Raw genomic sequence first — 13743 nt, forward strand, 5'->3', positions numbered from 1 at the left:
GCCCCGGTTTGGCACGAGGTCTTGGTGGGTTTGGGGGCCCGTGGCTACAGCCTGAGGCGCGGGGCTTTGCAGGAAAACCGGGGGCGCCGAGGCTTTGCAGGAAAACCGTCGCACGACAAGCGAGGGCAAGCTCATGGGAGGCAGCGGGGGCGGGGGGGGGGGGGGAGCACCGCTGTGCAGGCGGAGACCCAACCGACCGTGCAAGGTCAGCGCAGCTGGAGTAGGGTGACACTGAAAATCGAAACGCAGCCGTGGGAGGGTGGATTTCCATTGCTGGAAGGACATTCCTGCAATGTCACCTTTCCCCACGCCCCCCCTCCCCTAAAACGCAGCGGCTGAAGGAAGGTCTCCTGCAGTGCGGTGGCATCTTGGGTGAGGGAGAAGCCGCTTCGGAGCAGGTTGAGGGAGGGGTACGGCTGGTCGTGAAGTTATTTCGCCTCTGTAGATGAAAAATGGGAGAAAGCCCCCTCCTTAATTGCGGGCGAGCTGGGAAGAAAAGGAAAAATTAAAGGCAGGAGGGTGCGTGGTGATCGGCTGCTGCTTGACTCAGCCCTGAACCACGAAGGAAATGCCACCCCGGTTAAAAGGAGAATCGAAAGCAACAGTAAAAGTATTTATAGCTGCACGTACACACGCAGAAAGGAGGACGCTGGCAGGACGGCGGGGAAGGCGGCGGTTAGATATGCTAAATAACAAAGAGCTGAAATGAGCAGCGAAGGATGCGTGTCGGCGGCTCGACTTGAAGAAGGGAGACTTTTTCAGGGCCAGAGGGCTTGCTCAAGCTCTATTGCCGCGGCCGTGCCCTTCAATTAACAAATTAAAAGCGTGTTCGTTAACGAGCGATGAAAGCAGGGTGGTTTCTGGGTGCCGGACCCCACGGGGAGGCTCGGGGCAGGGGCTACTTCTCAGTTTGCCTGGGTGGTTTTTTCGGGGGGTGAGGGAGGGTGATCCCCGCGCTGCGGGTGGATCTCTAACAAGCCGGGAAGCGACGAGGGATGTTTGTTTTCCATTTGATCTCTTTTCAACCCGGCGGGGTCCCTGGGGAAAGGGGGATTCTCCCTTCCCCTCCGCGGCTGCTCAGCGCAGCGTTTCGCCCGGCAGCGGCCGCGACCCGGAGAAAAACTGGTGGCGTCTCAGCGGCGAAAAGCCGCCGCCGCCGCTCGCTTTCACCTCCCTCAGGGCCCGAGACACCTGCAGGAAGGGGAACAGCCAACGGGCAAGAGCAGCCGGAGCGGAAAACGAAAGCCGCCCCGCCACCCTCGCCGCCGAGACCATGGCTGCGGACAGCCCTGCCCAAAGTTTCCGCGACGAAGCCTCCTGCTCCATCTGCACGGGCTTCTTCCGAGACCCCGTCTCCATCCACTGCGGGCACAACTTCTGCCGGGCGTGCATCACCCGCTGCTGGGAGGAAACCGAGGAGAATTTCGCCTGCCCGCGGTGCAAAGAGACGGCGCCGCAGAGAAACCTGAGGCCCAACCGGGAGCTGGCAAAAATCATCGAGATCGCCAAGCGGCTGAGCCTGCGGGCAGCCAGAGGAGGGGCAGGGGGGCAGAGGCTGTGCGAGAAGCACCAGGAGGCTCTGAAACTCTTCTGCGAGGAGGACCAGACCCCCATCTGCCTGGTGTGCAGGGAGTCCCAGGCTCACCGGGTCCACGCCGTGGTCCCCGTCGAGGAGGCTGCGGAGGAGCACAAGGTGGGAGATCTCCGTGCAGTGGCGGGTGTGGGGACGAGGGAGGAAGGAGGGGTCCGCGTCGGGGAGCTGCCCTCTGCTTGCAGACGTCTGGATTTGAACCCTTTTGGGTCTGCTTTCTGCGTCGTGGCTTTACAGCCACCCCCACCCTGCCTGCTCTGTGCTCCCCCTTGCTTGCATTGCTGGTCACCCCGGCTGGCATTTCCATACCACCGCGGTGTCCTCGTAGGAACGATGCTGGAAAGGAGCCCAGGAGATCGTCTAACCCCGCCTCCTGCCCGAAGCGGGGTCAGCTACGCTGTCTCGGACGTTTGGGGTGCAGGAGATGCTGCACGCCGATGTAGGGGACAGAATCTGGTCAGCGCTGAGCGCAGGCTGAACCTGAGCAGGGGCCAGCAGGGTCTCCCCGATCGATTCAAGCCCCTTTTCTGCTGATTTGGTCCTTTGCCTGAGCCTTTTCCAATCCGTGCTGTGAATTTCACCCTGGTTGTTGGAGAAAGCAACTCGTTCTGGCCGCCCTGCCCTTCCAGAAATCAGGGTTTATGATTTCCCAGAGACAGATTATCATGTTATTAAGCAGGGAAGAATCTGAGTTTGTAGGAGATAAACCTGGATAGGCGGGATGAGGGTAGAGGGATGGACCAGCTAGAGGAAGAAAATGCGCCAACAAGGTGTTTCTTGTCCGCTCAGGAGAAATTCCAGGCTCACGTGCAGATCCTGAAGGAGAGGAGAGAAAAGCTGCAGGGGCTGAAAACGGCCGAGGAAGGGAAAAGCCGGGACTTCCTCGTAAGTGCCTGTCCCTGGGTGGTGATGGGTTTCTCCCTTCCCTTTCGGTTGTCCCTCTGGCCATGGCGATGGGATGTGGAGGCACGAGACGTGCCATGGCCACGGATCGCGTCTCCACGGGCCCTTGCACGTGCACGGGAAGGTACTCTCTGCTGGGGTAAGTCCTGGGCAGTGCTGACAGCCTGTCCCCAGCGCAGATTAAAGAACATCCCCTTTTCCCCCCAAGTCTCCTGCTCCTTGTTCGTCTTCGCAGGCCAGGAGCATGCGTTGGATTTTGCCGGGTTGTTGTTGATCTTTTTCTTCCTCGGTTTGCTCACAAGTGGGGCGCGCTCCCAGATTCTCCCTGTTAATACGTACAGAAAATGGGAATTGCCCAATTGCTTCTTTCTTGCCTTGTTTTCCCTTTCCCCGACCTCTTTCGCCGACTAATCCGTTTATGGTTTTATTTCATATCTTCCCTTCTTGTTTAAAGGTCTGGAACGTTTCAGGTACAAAGATTACAGTCTGTGGGAAACGTCCTTTGCCAGCAAGTTCAGCCCAGAAGTGGCAAAAATGACGTCTTAATTATTCCTCTGCTCTGCCACAGGCGCTGGAATTTATGGCTGCTTGATAAGTCACCGCATTAAATCAGCTCCGCTGCGATTTTTCTTGACCATTTCTGTCTCCAGCCCTGCCTCTCCCTCGCCTGCGTCGGTTCTCGTTGCAGGAACAAGTGGAAAAGGAGAGGCAGAAGGTTGTGTCTGAAGTCAAGGAGCTCCACCAGTTCGTGGAGGGACAGGAACGTCTCCTCTTGGACCGGCTGGCAAAGCTGGACCAGGAGATCATGAGGAGAGAGGAGGAGAGCATCAACAGGCTCTTGGAGGAGATCTCCTCCGTCAGCGAGCAGATCCGTGAGCTGGAGGAGAAGTGTCAGCAGCCAGCGTGTGAATTCCTGCAGGTGAGACCTCGGGCCCCTCCGAAGCCCGTTGGCCCTGAACACCACCGGTGTCGCCAGTCCAGGAGTCTAATCCATTCTAAACGCTCCTTTCAAAATGTATCTTTCAAAGCTTTTTTAAAAAAATTCAATTATTTTCTTCAATGACCACAAGCATGGCCCAACCGTCCACTTGAACATCTTAAACCAACCACAGTCTGCTTCAGTCACGGTGTGTTTACACGGCTGTGGGATTCACCCGCCTGGTTGTACACGCCCACACCCAAACCCATCGTCCCGGTTCCTTCATGCGCGGCGGAGGAACGGCAGGCCCCCGCCTCGTCCTTAGGCAGTCACCCAAACCCATCGCCCGGGCCCACCTCCAAGCTCTGGTTGACTCCAGACCTAAAACGTTCAAATGCGCGGCAGCAGCGGCGTGCACCAGCAGCAGTAACGCCCGTCCTGGGAGAGCAGGGACGCGGGAGGCGGGGAACGACAACAAGCGGCTCGTTAAGCGGCGTTGCCGTGACCTCGCCGAACTCCCCAGCGGATCTGCAAACACTGTGCAGGCAGATCGCTGCTTGGGGACTCGTTTTAGACCCGCCACTTAGGCAGAGCAGTGCCTTGAGCTGCCCGAGGCCACCCCACAGCCCTGCGGTAGCTGCTTGTGGTTTATTCTCAGCCTGACCTTGGCCTCACCTAATGCTCCTTCTCTCATCTTTCCCTTGTAGGACAGCAGAAACATCCTGAGCAGGTTTGCGGCTCCTTTCACGTGTTCTTGTGGCGTTAACGTTGTCTGTCTCTACCGTGGTGACACTGATGGGCTCCGAAACCCCAGCCACTCATGGTCCCAGGGTGCTAGGGACTGTGGAGTTGTACAGGAGACAACTAGGCTGCTGCAAAAGGTCCAAGTAGGATGCTGAAGAGCAGGGAAAGGTATCAGATGGGACAATGGTACCTCCAGCTCTGCTGCAGCTTCTTCTCTATAGTCCGCCCAAACCTGCCTATTCCTGGAGGGCCGAGCTTCGCTCCCGGCCCTCGTGAGCCCACCAAAAATAACAAGCCAGCCGCTAAAAACACGCGGAAGTTTAAACGCTAAGGAGGGCAGCCGGGTGGAAGGGAATCCAGTATGAACGTCCACCACCCCTATAACCGACCTCTTCGTGTCCTCTTTGGACGTGGATCGAGAAGGTGGGTTATTGGAAGGACAAAAGCGGGCGAGGAAAGGCATTTTTTGTTGCCTGCATTTCCCTTGGTGCGGGGCGCTACTGGTCACGGCAGAAAGCCTTGAATATCCAGGGACTCTTCACCGGTGTGTGGGAACAAACCAGGGGCGTACCCTGGGCCAGCAAACCCCTCTCCAGGACCTCGTTACCGAGCGCCCCAGGACCGAGCCTTCGCTCTAGTCCTGCTGTGACTCGTTTCTTTAGAAGAAATCCCGGCTGAAAGTCGGTCAGTGCATAATGGCAATTACGAGTGAAGGAAGTGCTATTAGAAAGGTCTTCCTTCTTTCCAGGCTTGAGAAGGACGGTGCCCAGAAGCCAGCGGAGACGTCGCCCGGGCTGGGAGAGGAACCCACCGGTGTTCCTCAGAAAAGTATTGCCCTCAAAGAGATGCTGATGAAATTTCAAGGTACAGGGAAACCGGGGAGGAGAGGGTTTGAGGGTGCGCTGGGTCTCTCTGCCGCAGGTGTAAGGAAGGAGGTCTCGGCTAGGTAGGAAGGGTCCTGGTGAAATGCTGTGGAGAGATATTTCCGACACGCCCTGCAGAGCTGTAGCCGTATTAGCGTAGCAAGAAGCAATTCCTCCGGTTGATTACGTGAGAGCGGGCGAGTTTGCCTCCCAGCAGAGCTCGGGGAGCACGGTACGAGTCGGGGTGCTGCGGGACCTCACGGAGGGTCGGCGTCACCTTTGGAAATCACCTCTCTGAATGAAACCAAAGGTGAAAATTGCAAATATTTCCACGTGGGGAATTCAAAAGGAGAGTCGTGGGACACCTTCCCTCTTTTCAATGGCCTGGAGACTCCCAGCAGCAACAGCCACGCTTCAAGGCCTTATTTTTACTCTAAATCAAGTTCCCTTCATGCAGCCGTCTTTTCTGCTCTTCTGATGCTGCTTGTGGGCACAAAACCGTTCCTGCTCTGCTCCAGCGAACTGGGAGCTGGAGCATCCCAAGGTCGAGCTGAAGCATCCCAAGGTCGAGCTTGGATGGGGAAAAACGTGCCCCTAAAGCCCTCGAGGAGCGAGCTGTACCTGTGATGCTCGTCTTCTCTCTGTCCCCAGTGAGTCTGACGCTGGACCCAGAGACGGCGCATCCCCGGCTCGTCCTGTCCGAGGACCGCAAGCGCGTGCGGTGGGAAGACACCCGCCAGCCCGTACCCGACAACCCCAAGCGCTTCGACTCGTCTCGCTGCGTCTTGGGCTGCGAGGGTTTCAGCGCGGGGAGGCATTACTGGGAGGTGGAGGTGGGCGATGGGGAAGCCTGGGCTGTTGGGGTGGCCAAGGAGTCGGTGAGGAGGAAGGGACGGATCAGCGTCAACCCCAAGGTGGGGATCTGGGCGGTGGGGCAGTGTGGGAGCCAGTACCAGGCTCTCACCTCTCCTACCATCCCCATCTCCCTGCTCGCTGCCCCCAAGGTCATCGGGATTTACCTGGACTACGAGGCGGGGCGAGTGGCATTTTTTGACTCGAAAAACGAGGCGCCGATCTTCACCTACCCCCCGACATCCTTTGCGGGGGAGCAAATCCTCCCCCTGCTCTGCCTGGGGAGGGGGTGCCAGTTCACGCTCTCCCCCTGACGCCCCCCCATGGGACAAGCATCCGCTCGAGTCTCCCTTGACGGGGTCTTGGGAGACCGCGGGGGCTCATCACCCCAGAGATGGCTTTTGGGACCATGAAGAATGCGCTGTCTGGGATGGAAAATACTCCTTTTTCCATCGTTCACGTCAACACGGAGCATCGGTTCGCTCAGAGCTTGTATGGGAGAGGAGCTGCCCTGCTCCTCCAAAAACCCCTGCCGTTTGGAGACGCTGCCCTGGCGCATCCACGCCCATAAACCCTTTCCAAAAACCCCTCTGTCGCAGGACAGGGACAGAGCTGAGCCGAACAAACGCTGAGCCCCCCCTCCACCCTCTCCGACTGACCCTGCATCCCTGCTGCTTGCTGGACCCTTTATTTTTTGGGGCCCACTGAGCTTTTCCGCTCTGCGACTGAGCGTGGATGCTGCGGACGACGATGCAGAAGCCCGGAGGACTTCGTGACGGCGTCGAGTTTGACGTGGTCTCTGACAAGGTGGTAATAATCTAATCCAAGGGTGAGACAGCCAAGACCTGATCTGGTGGGGGGTGGGGGTGGTGTACTTTGAATCGCCAAAAGTACCTGCATCCCTGGGAGGGAACTCGCGTCAGATCGGTGCTTGATGCTGCGTGATGTCCACACCTTTGGACGTTGTAAGGACTCACCTTCTTCATGCGCAACCGTCAAGGCTACGATCCCTCCAGGGTCAGCGGGGAAGGTGGCAAATTGTAATTAATTTCATCTAGAAACAGCTCGAAAAGTGAGAGTGTTTACTTCTCTACTCTGACTACAGAGGGAGCCCAGATCGACGAGACGGCGCGGAGACACGTCTCCTGTAGATGCCTAAAACCGGGAGAAATAAATCCTTCCCAAGGCAGGGCTGGCTTTAACCTCTTACTGAGCAAAAGCCTCGGGCTGAGCTGTTGGCTAATGAATATCTGGGGGCGTAAGGAGGAACCCAGGAGGGACGAAGGGTGCTCACGGGAGCGTTTCCCAGTGGGTGGAGGCAGTGTTTTCAGAGATCCAAACGGGTTGTGCCTTCAATCGCTTGAAAAGCTTCTTCTGCCTCAGCTGCCAAATGCAAAATACAGAAATAGTAAGAAACTGCCTCCTTCGCAGCCTGGGGTCGTGGTTGTTTTTGTCGTTTTGTGGTGGTTTTGTTGTTTTGCGGTTGTTTTGTCCTGGCGCTTCAAGGGAAGCGAATGGGAACCTCCGCGAAACCCCCAGCTGGGCAGAGCAAGGTCTTCTGCTAGCGATCACCACTTCTGCTCAAAATCCCAAGAGTTTCAGCCTTGAAGTCCTAGTTAGGAGCCAAAATGCATTTCAGGAGCTTGGCCCCAGGTGATTGCAGACGTTCTCGCAGGCCTCCACGCACCCGGGGGTACGCAAAACCCTTCTGGGAGCTGCCGCGCGCCCCGGAATTAATGATTTTTCGCACGCCGAGAACGGCCCCGCTCGCTCGCTTTGCCTCTGCGGGAGAATCCGCAGCGGGAGCGGCACAGCCAGCGCTTCTCGTCACGCGACGGCGAAGCGGTGCGCCCCAGGGAGAGCACGGCCGGCACGAGCCTCTCCAAACTGGTTCCCAGTAACAAGCTGCGTGCGAGGGGAGCGAGGGGTGGTTCTTGCTTCCTTTGCCCCCAAGAAACGCTTGGGTGTGGGTGAATCTGATCGCCGGCCGGGTGGGAAATGCCGCCGTGTGGCGGGGGACGGCCGTGGGCTGGGTGCTGGGGCAACCCTTCTGCCTGAGCTGCAGCGAGGAGGGGGCGAGGTGGAGGGGGCGGTGAGGGCAGGGTGAAAAAGTGGCAATAAACGGGAAATAGATCCAAAAAATCACGGTACTTGATGCTGCCTGCAATCCAGCAGCGCGGAGAGCCTTATAAGCGGGCTCCCTGGTGGTCTAGTGGTTAGGATTCGGCGCTCTCACCGCCGCGGCCCGGGTTCGATTCCCGGTCAGGGAAGAGTCTATTTTCTCCCTAGCAGAGATTTTTTTGGTGTGTCTGGGGTAAAAAAGCCTTCCACATTATAAAAAGACGCCCCCTCCCCGCCATTCCTTACCGCCTCTTTTTGTTCCTGTACCGCCCCCGGCAGGATGTCCCCTCCCGCCTGACACAGCCAGCCCGGCAGCCCCAAAGCCGCTTGGGGGCTTGCTGCAGCCCCTCTTTTATTTAGCAATGGGTATTATTTTCCTTTCTGTCCCTCCCCCTCCCCCTTCCCCTCCCCCTCCCCCTCCCCCTTCCCCTTCCCCTTCCCCTTCCCCTTCCCCTTCCCCTTCCCCTTCCCCTTCCCCTTCCCCTTCCCCTTCCCCTTCCCCTCCCCCTCCCCCTTCCCCTTCCCCTTCCCCTTCCCCTTCCCCTTCCCCTTCCCCTTCCCCTTCCCCTTCCCCTCCCCCTTCCCCTTCCCCTTCCCCTCCCCCTTCCCCTTCCCCTTCTCCCCTTTTCTATTTAGAACTTTTATTGAATATGGGTAGCAGCGAGAATTATTTATCCAAACCCTGCAAAAACCTGGGAGAAATTGGAAAGGCAGCATTTTCGCAAAGAATAAGAAAAAAAACAAAAAAGAGGAATTAGGAAAAAGAGAGCACTCCCCCCCAAAGGGGGACAATCAAAGAAAAAGAAAAAAAAAAAAAAAGCCCGCGTGTTTCTGCCCGGTTTCGAACCGGGGACCTTTCGCGTGTGAGGCGAACGTGATAACCACTACACTACAGAAACGCCGCCGTGCGCGAGCCCCTGCCTGCCCGCGCCCTGCCCGCGCCCTCTGCGCTGCCCAAATCGGGCTCCAGAGCCTCCAAACCTCCCTGCCAAACCGCAGTTTTGGGGGCCGTTCTGCTGATTTCAAGGAAACAAGCTGGTTTCGGGAAAGAAAGAAAAAAAAAAAAAAAGAAAAAGGAAAAAAAAGCGCCTGAATTCGATGAAAATGTAAAGCGAAACCCGCCCTTCCCCGCTCCGCGGTGGGGGGAAAACGCCGATTTGATTTATTTCTGCCCTGCAGTCACACAGCGCCGGGGGGGGGGGGGGGGGGGGGGGGGTCGGCCGGAGGGAGCGGCGCAAAGGGGTAAAATGAACTTTTTTGGTAGGAATGAGCCCCAAAAGCAAAAGGGGAACCTGTCAGGAGTGGGATTTGAACCCACGCCTCCACGCGGAGACCAGAACCCCCAGCTGCGGGAAGGCACCGCCTTGAGTCTGGCGCCTTAGACCACTCGGCCATCCTGACAGTGACGGAAAGGCCTCAAAACCCGGAATTTAGCGGTGCCAGAAAGTGAAGGTTTGGGGTTGATTTTTGGTTTGTTTTACCGTAATCATGCTTTTTCTCCTTTTGATTTTCTAGTGATTACGGTTTTTTTCTTTTATTTTTTCTTCTGGTTTTATGGCGATCAGGTTTTTTTCCTTCTTTTTTCTTTCGGTTTAATGATGATTGTGGGTTTTTTCTTTTTTTTTCTTTTGTTTTTATGGTGATTACGACTTTTTCTTTTTTTTCCACGGTGATTATGGCTTTTTCTTTTTTTCCACGGTGATGACAACTTTCTCTTTTTTTTTTTTTTTTTTCCGCATGGTGCTTACGTTTTTTTACTTTTTCTTCCTTGGGGTTTCACGGTGATTAGCAGCGAGGGAAGACTGAAAAATCGGGAATTTGGCAGCGCGGGAAAAAGGTAACGCGCCCAACGTGGGGCTCGAACCCACGACCCTGAGATTAAGAGTCTCATGCTCTACCGACTGAGCTAGCCGGGCTCCGGGAAAACACCTTTCTACCCTCATTTTGCTGCCGCATTCTGGTGCTTTCAGCCCCTCTTTCCTACCCGTGCTCGGACCGCGAGGGAGGCGACCCCCCCTCGCAGCAGAGTTTAGGGGTTTTTTTTTGGAAAAGCTGAAAAAACCCTCCCCGCCCATGTCCCGCCGTGCAATTTATGCAAAATCATGCGATTTTTGGTCCTGTAATTAAAAGCGCTATGAAACGCATTGGATAGACAACAGCGACAGGAGCAAGAGGGCGAAATTCTGGATGAATTCCCTAGAAAAACTTTCCAACACTCGTATTCTGGTAAAAAGTGGGGTCAAAAGTAGCAATGGAGCCCCAAAAATACACGCGGCGGGTTTCTGTAGTGTAGTGGTTATCACGTTCGCCTCACACGCGAAAGGTCCCCGGTTCGAAACCGGGCAGAAACAGCCCCCAAACTCACTGTTTTCGCTCATTTTCCTAAAATTTTAAAAATTACTATTTTCACTCCTTTTCCTAAACTTTGTGGATCAATATTCCTCCCAAACCCGGAACGGCCGCCGTTGCAAAAGCAGCTTTTTACGGCACAAGTTGCAGGTGGGGTTTGGTTTGAGCCTCCGCATCTTCCCTGGGGACGTGGTGACAAGGGGGGCAGGGGGTTCAGCGCAGCCTGGAGCCTCCCCCCCTCACGGAGGCGTCGCTGCTCCCGTCCCCTGCGCTGGGGAGAAGCGTCCTTTTTGGGTAGGAAGGTGCAGGAACCGGTTAAAGTGCCTGTGAAGCCGAAGAACCCCCCGATATGGGGAAGAGGAGCAAACGCTCTCCTAAATTGAGTCCCACCAAACCCCAGGACTATTGTTCTCGCAGAAACAGCTCAAGTGCTGGAATCTTCCACGGATTTGGAATTGCGTGTTGTTTTCTAGAGAAAAGCAGAAAACCGGCAGAGAGGTGGGGAAATTTCTAAATTCACTTTAATTTTACAAAAACCTCGCGTGCTTTTCCCTGACCGGGAATCGAACCCGGGCCGCGGCGGTGAAAGCGCCGAATCCTAGCCACTAGACCACCAGGGAGCCGATACTTGCTTTATTTTTACCAATCTCACCTTTTATCACTTCACGTTTAGCCACACCCCCCCCCCCAAAAGTTGCCGCCTCCCGTCAGCCTGACAGGAGCTGCCTTGCTCCGGCCGCAGAGTTAATAAAAAGCAACAAAAGCAATTTTAAAAAAAAAAAAAAAAACCAAAAAAACAAAAAATACTTGTAAAAATTAATTAAACCAATTTAGGGGCGCGGAAACAGCTCTCCCTGGTGGTCTAGTGGCTAGGATCCGGCGCTTTCACCGCCGTGGCCCGGGTTCGATTCCCGGTCAGGGAAGAAAACTGGTAAATTATATAAAAATAGTTATTTTTTTTTTTCCCCCTCCGGGGTTCCACGGGACTCCCCCCGCCCACCGGTGTTGAGCCACATCCCAAACAAAACGTTTTCTTCCTCAACCCCCCGAGTGTGCATGGCTACCGAAAACGATCTTTTCCCAACGCTGACGCCAAATTTGAGGGAAATTTCGGTAGAAAACGAGGTGGGAGGGGGCGGGGCTGGAGACCTGCGTCCATCCTCTCACGAGGGGGTTACTGCGGTTATACCACGGCGCGTTTCTGTAGTGTAGTGGTTATCACGTTCGCCTAACACGCGAAAGGTCCCTGGTTCGAAACCAGGCAGAAACACCACTTTTGGCTGCTTTAAGCATCACTTTTTTCCCCTGTCTTTTCGTCTTTCTTCCTTTTCTGTTTCTTTGTAAAGCGCCTCTCTTTCTTTTCTTTCTTTTCTTTCTTTTCTTCAGCAAGACAAGCGCAGAGCAAAAGGCCAGAAGGGCCGACAGCGCAGGGAAAACCCAATTTTCCACGCCACGACGCGCGCCTCGGCGCGTAGCTCGCCGTAGATGTACGTGCACGATGTACCTAAAAATGCCCTGATTCTTGCAAAAAATACGCACCCGCACTCGCAACAGCACCGACCCCTTTTCTTCCCTTTCGGGTTTATCGTGGAAGAAACCCAACCCAAAACCAAATCGAGGGAAACGCCCTGATTGGGCCACAAGCCTGTCGTCTCTTGGATGGGGCAGAGGAAGCGAGCGGCTCATTTTTGATTTTTTGGGGTGTGTTTTCCAGAAAAATACGGGGCTGTTCATGCCCGGTTTGGAGCCGAGGACCTTTTGCGCGCGAGGCAAACGTGCAACCGAGTGTGCGAAGCCCTTGCGGGCAGTGGGGCACCTCCGTGCCTTGGGGTGACGCTCCACACGCCAGCCGGTGGGAGAAAATGGTCTCAAAAGAAGCGGTTTTGGGGTCTGGGCTGGGGAGAGCAGCATGGGGGAAGGGGTGTCTTTCCCAGGGGGGTCTGGGGTGCTGGGGAGCACCCAGGGAGGGCAACGGGGTTTGTCCTATTCTGGATTGGGTTCAACGGGGGACCCGCACCCCGTTTCTGTAGTGTAGTGGTTATCACGTTCGCCTCACACGCGAAAGGTCCCCGGTTCGAAACCGGGCAGAAACACGATGTTTTGGGTTTTTTTTTTTTTTTAGAGTTTTTCCCTCCCTCTGGTGCGGATTTGGAAGGAGCCGCGTGGTTCTGCGCGGGGGCGGAGTGTGGCCAAGCGGTGGCCGGCGACCCCTGCTCCTTTTTTTTGGGGGGGGGGGGGGTGTCAGTGTGGGGGAAGCGCCCTGAGGGTGCGCTGTGTCCCTCGGAGAGCATTTTGGGGGGGGGAATTAGGGGGCTGAAGGTTTGTTCCGAATACCCCGACAGAGCCCCCCCCCGAGGCGGAGGATGCGCGGGTTTCTGTAGTGTAGTGGTTATCACGTTCGCCTAACACGCGAAAGGTCCCTGGTTCGAAACCAGGCAGAAACATCATTTTAGGGTTGGGGTTTTTTTCCCCCTTGTCTACCTTTTTCCACCCCTCTCTGCCTTGTGCTTATACAGGACGCCCATGTTCTCTTTGAGATTTAATTTAGCCGTTATTTCGGGGTGGTTTTGAACCTGGGACCAGCCGAGGGGGTGGGGTGGCTGCTTCATCCCGGCACTTTTACACCCATAATTTCTGGGGTTTGCTCTCCCCACGGAGAGGGAGGAATAACTTGCATTTACGCCCCGCTGCTCCGTCAGACCTCATCTCTTCCCATCACCAGCCCGCACAGAGATGGGGAAGACTCTGCGCTGTCGCATCCTGAGCTCACGCGCAGGGATGGACGCTGCGGTGCCCGTGGGGACCACCGGCCCTTCTTCCTGATGTGGGAAGCCCAGCTGCCCAACCGAGGGGGCTAATGAACATTAGCGGCCCTGAACAGCCCCACCTGGGACCCCCCCCTTGCCCCCAAGCTCTATTTAAGCTCGGTCCCGGAGCCTTCAGCCCTTTCTTAAGCTGCCTTGGAGATGCATCCATGGGTGCTGCTAGCCCACCCCGTAGGCTGCATTCCCGGCTTGCCTTCAGCCTCCTGCCTGCAGGCTTCCCTGCTGCCTTCGCTCAGGTACCACAGGGCAGGCCCTGAAGAGAGATCCCAGGGTGGGAATTATGCAGCATCGGGGGTCGTATGCCAACGGGGTAGAGTTTTCCTGCTGCATATCGGTGAAAAACTTGGTGCTGTCCTTGCATGACATTGGTTTTGTTCCTGGTTTTTTGGCGTAAATACTACTTAGATATTTCTCAGCTCTTCCTCTTGCATCTTCACTCTCCCGTGAGGCTTCTCTCTTGCCCAGGTTGAGTTTCTTCCCATGCTCGTCTCGTGGCTCAGCTCCGTTCCTGGGTGTTGTGCCCAAAGAGATGATTCTGTCACGCTCAAGCCCAAGCAACGAGTTTGTTCCCTTCCC

General features: G+C 55.9%; 2 protein-coding genes and 10 non-coding genes across 12 annotated transcripts in view; 7 read left to right on the forward strand and 5 right to left on the reverse strand.

Annotated features, from left to right (window-relative positions):
- The window catches only part of LOC104342229 (uncharacterized), a gene marked incomplete at its 3' end in the record, with an annotated part of 145339 nt that overhangs the window by 84910 nt on the left and 46686 nt on the right, over positions 1 to 13743 (reverse strand). The window lies entirely within an intron of this gene.
- Positions 1274 to 6208, forward strand: LOC104342548 (E3 ubiquitin-protein ligase TRIM39). Its single transcript, XM_009946173.2, has 6 exons — positions 1274 to 1693; positions 2381 to 2476; positions 3183 to 3413; positions 4121 to 4143; positions 4906 to 5021; positions 5672 to 6208. The coding sequence occupies exons 1-6, from the start codon at positions 1274 to 1276 to the stop codon at positions 6184 to 6186; spliced, it is 1401 nt and encodes a 466-aa protein (XP_009944475.2). The 3' UTR covers positions 6187 to 6208.
- Positions 8071 to 8142, forward strand: TRNAE-CUC (transfer RNA glutamic acid (anticodon CUC)). The gene has a single exon. It is a non-coding gene; the product is annotated as a tRNA-Glu (tRNA).
- On the reverse strand, positions 8820 to 8892 carry TRNAV-CAC (transfer RNA valine (anticodon CAC)). Its single transcript has one exon. It is a non-coding gene; the product is annotated as a tRNA-Val (tRNA).
- Positions 9287 to 9394, reverse strand: TRNAL-CAA (transfer RNA leucine (anticodon CAA)). The gene is made up of 2 exons: positions 9357 to 9394; positions 9287 to 9332 (listed from the first exon to the last, which is right to left on the reverse strand). It is a non-coding gene; the product is annotated as a tRNA-Leu (tRNA).
- On the reverse strand, positions 9837 to 9909 carry TRNAK-CUU (transfer RNA lysine (anticodon CUU)). The gene has a single exon. It is a non-coding gene; the product is annotated as a tRNA-Lys (tRNA).
- Positions 10272 to 10344, forward strand: TRNAV-CAC (transfer RNA valine (anticodon CAC)). Its single transcript has one exon. It is a non-coding gene; the product is annotated as a tRNA-Val (tRNA).
- TRNAE-UUC (transfer RNA glutamic acid (anticodon UUC)) lies at positions 10891 to 10962 on the reverse strand. Its single transcript has one exon. It is a non-coding gene; the product is annotated as a tRNA-Glu (tRNA).
- TRNAE-UUC (transfer RNA glutamic acid (anticodon UUC)) lies at positions 11194 to 11265 on the forward strand. The gene has a single exon. It is a non-coding gene; the product is annotated as a tRNA-Glu (tRNA).
- On the forward strand, positions 11540 to 11612 carry TRNAV-AAC (transfer RNA valine (anticodon AAC)). Its single transcript has one exon. It is a non-coding gene; the product is annotated as a tRNA-Val (tRNA).
- On the forward strand, positions 12363 to 12435 carry TRNAV-CAC (transfer RNA valine (anticodon CAC)). Its single transcript has one exon. It is a non-coding gene; the product is annotated as a tRNA-Val (tRNA).
- TRNAV-AAC (transfer RNA valine (anticodon AAC)) lies at positions 12714 to 12786 on the forward strand. Its single transcript has one exon. It is a non-coding gene; the product is annotated as a tRNA-Val (tRNA).

Source organism: Leptosomus discolor, unplaced genomic scaffold, assembly GCF_034619465.1.
Source record: "Leptosomus discolor isolate bLepDis1 unplaced genomic scaffold, bLepDis1.hap2 HAP2_SCAFFOLD_117, whole genome shotgun sequence".
Classification (NCBI taxonomy): Eukaryota; Metazoa; Chordata; class Aves; order Leptosomiformes; family Leptosomidae; genus Leptosomus; species Leptosomus discolor.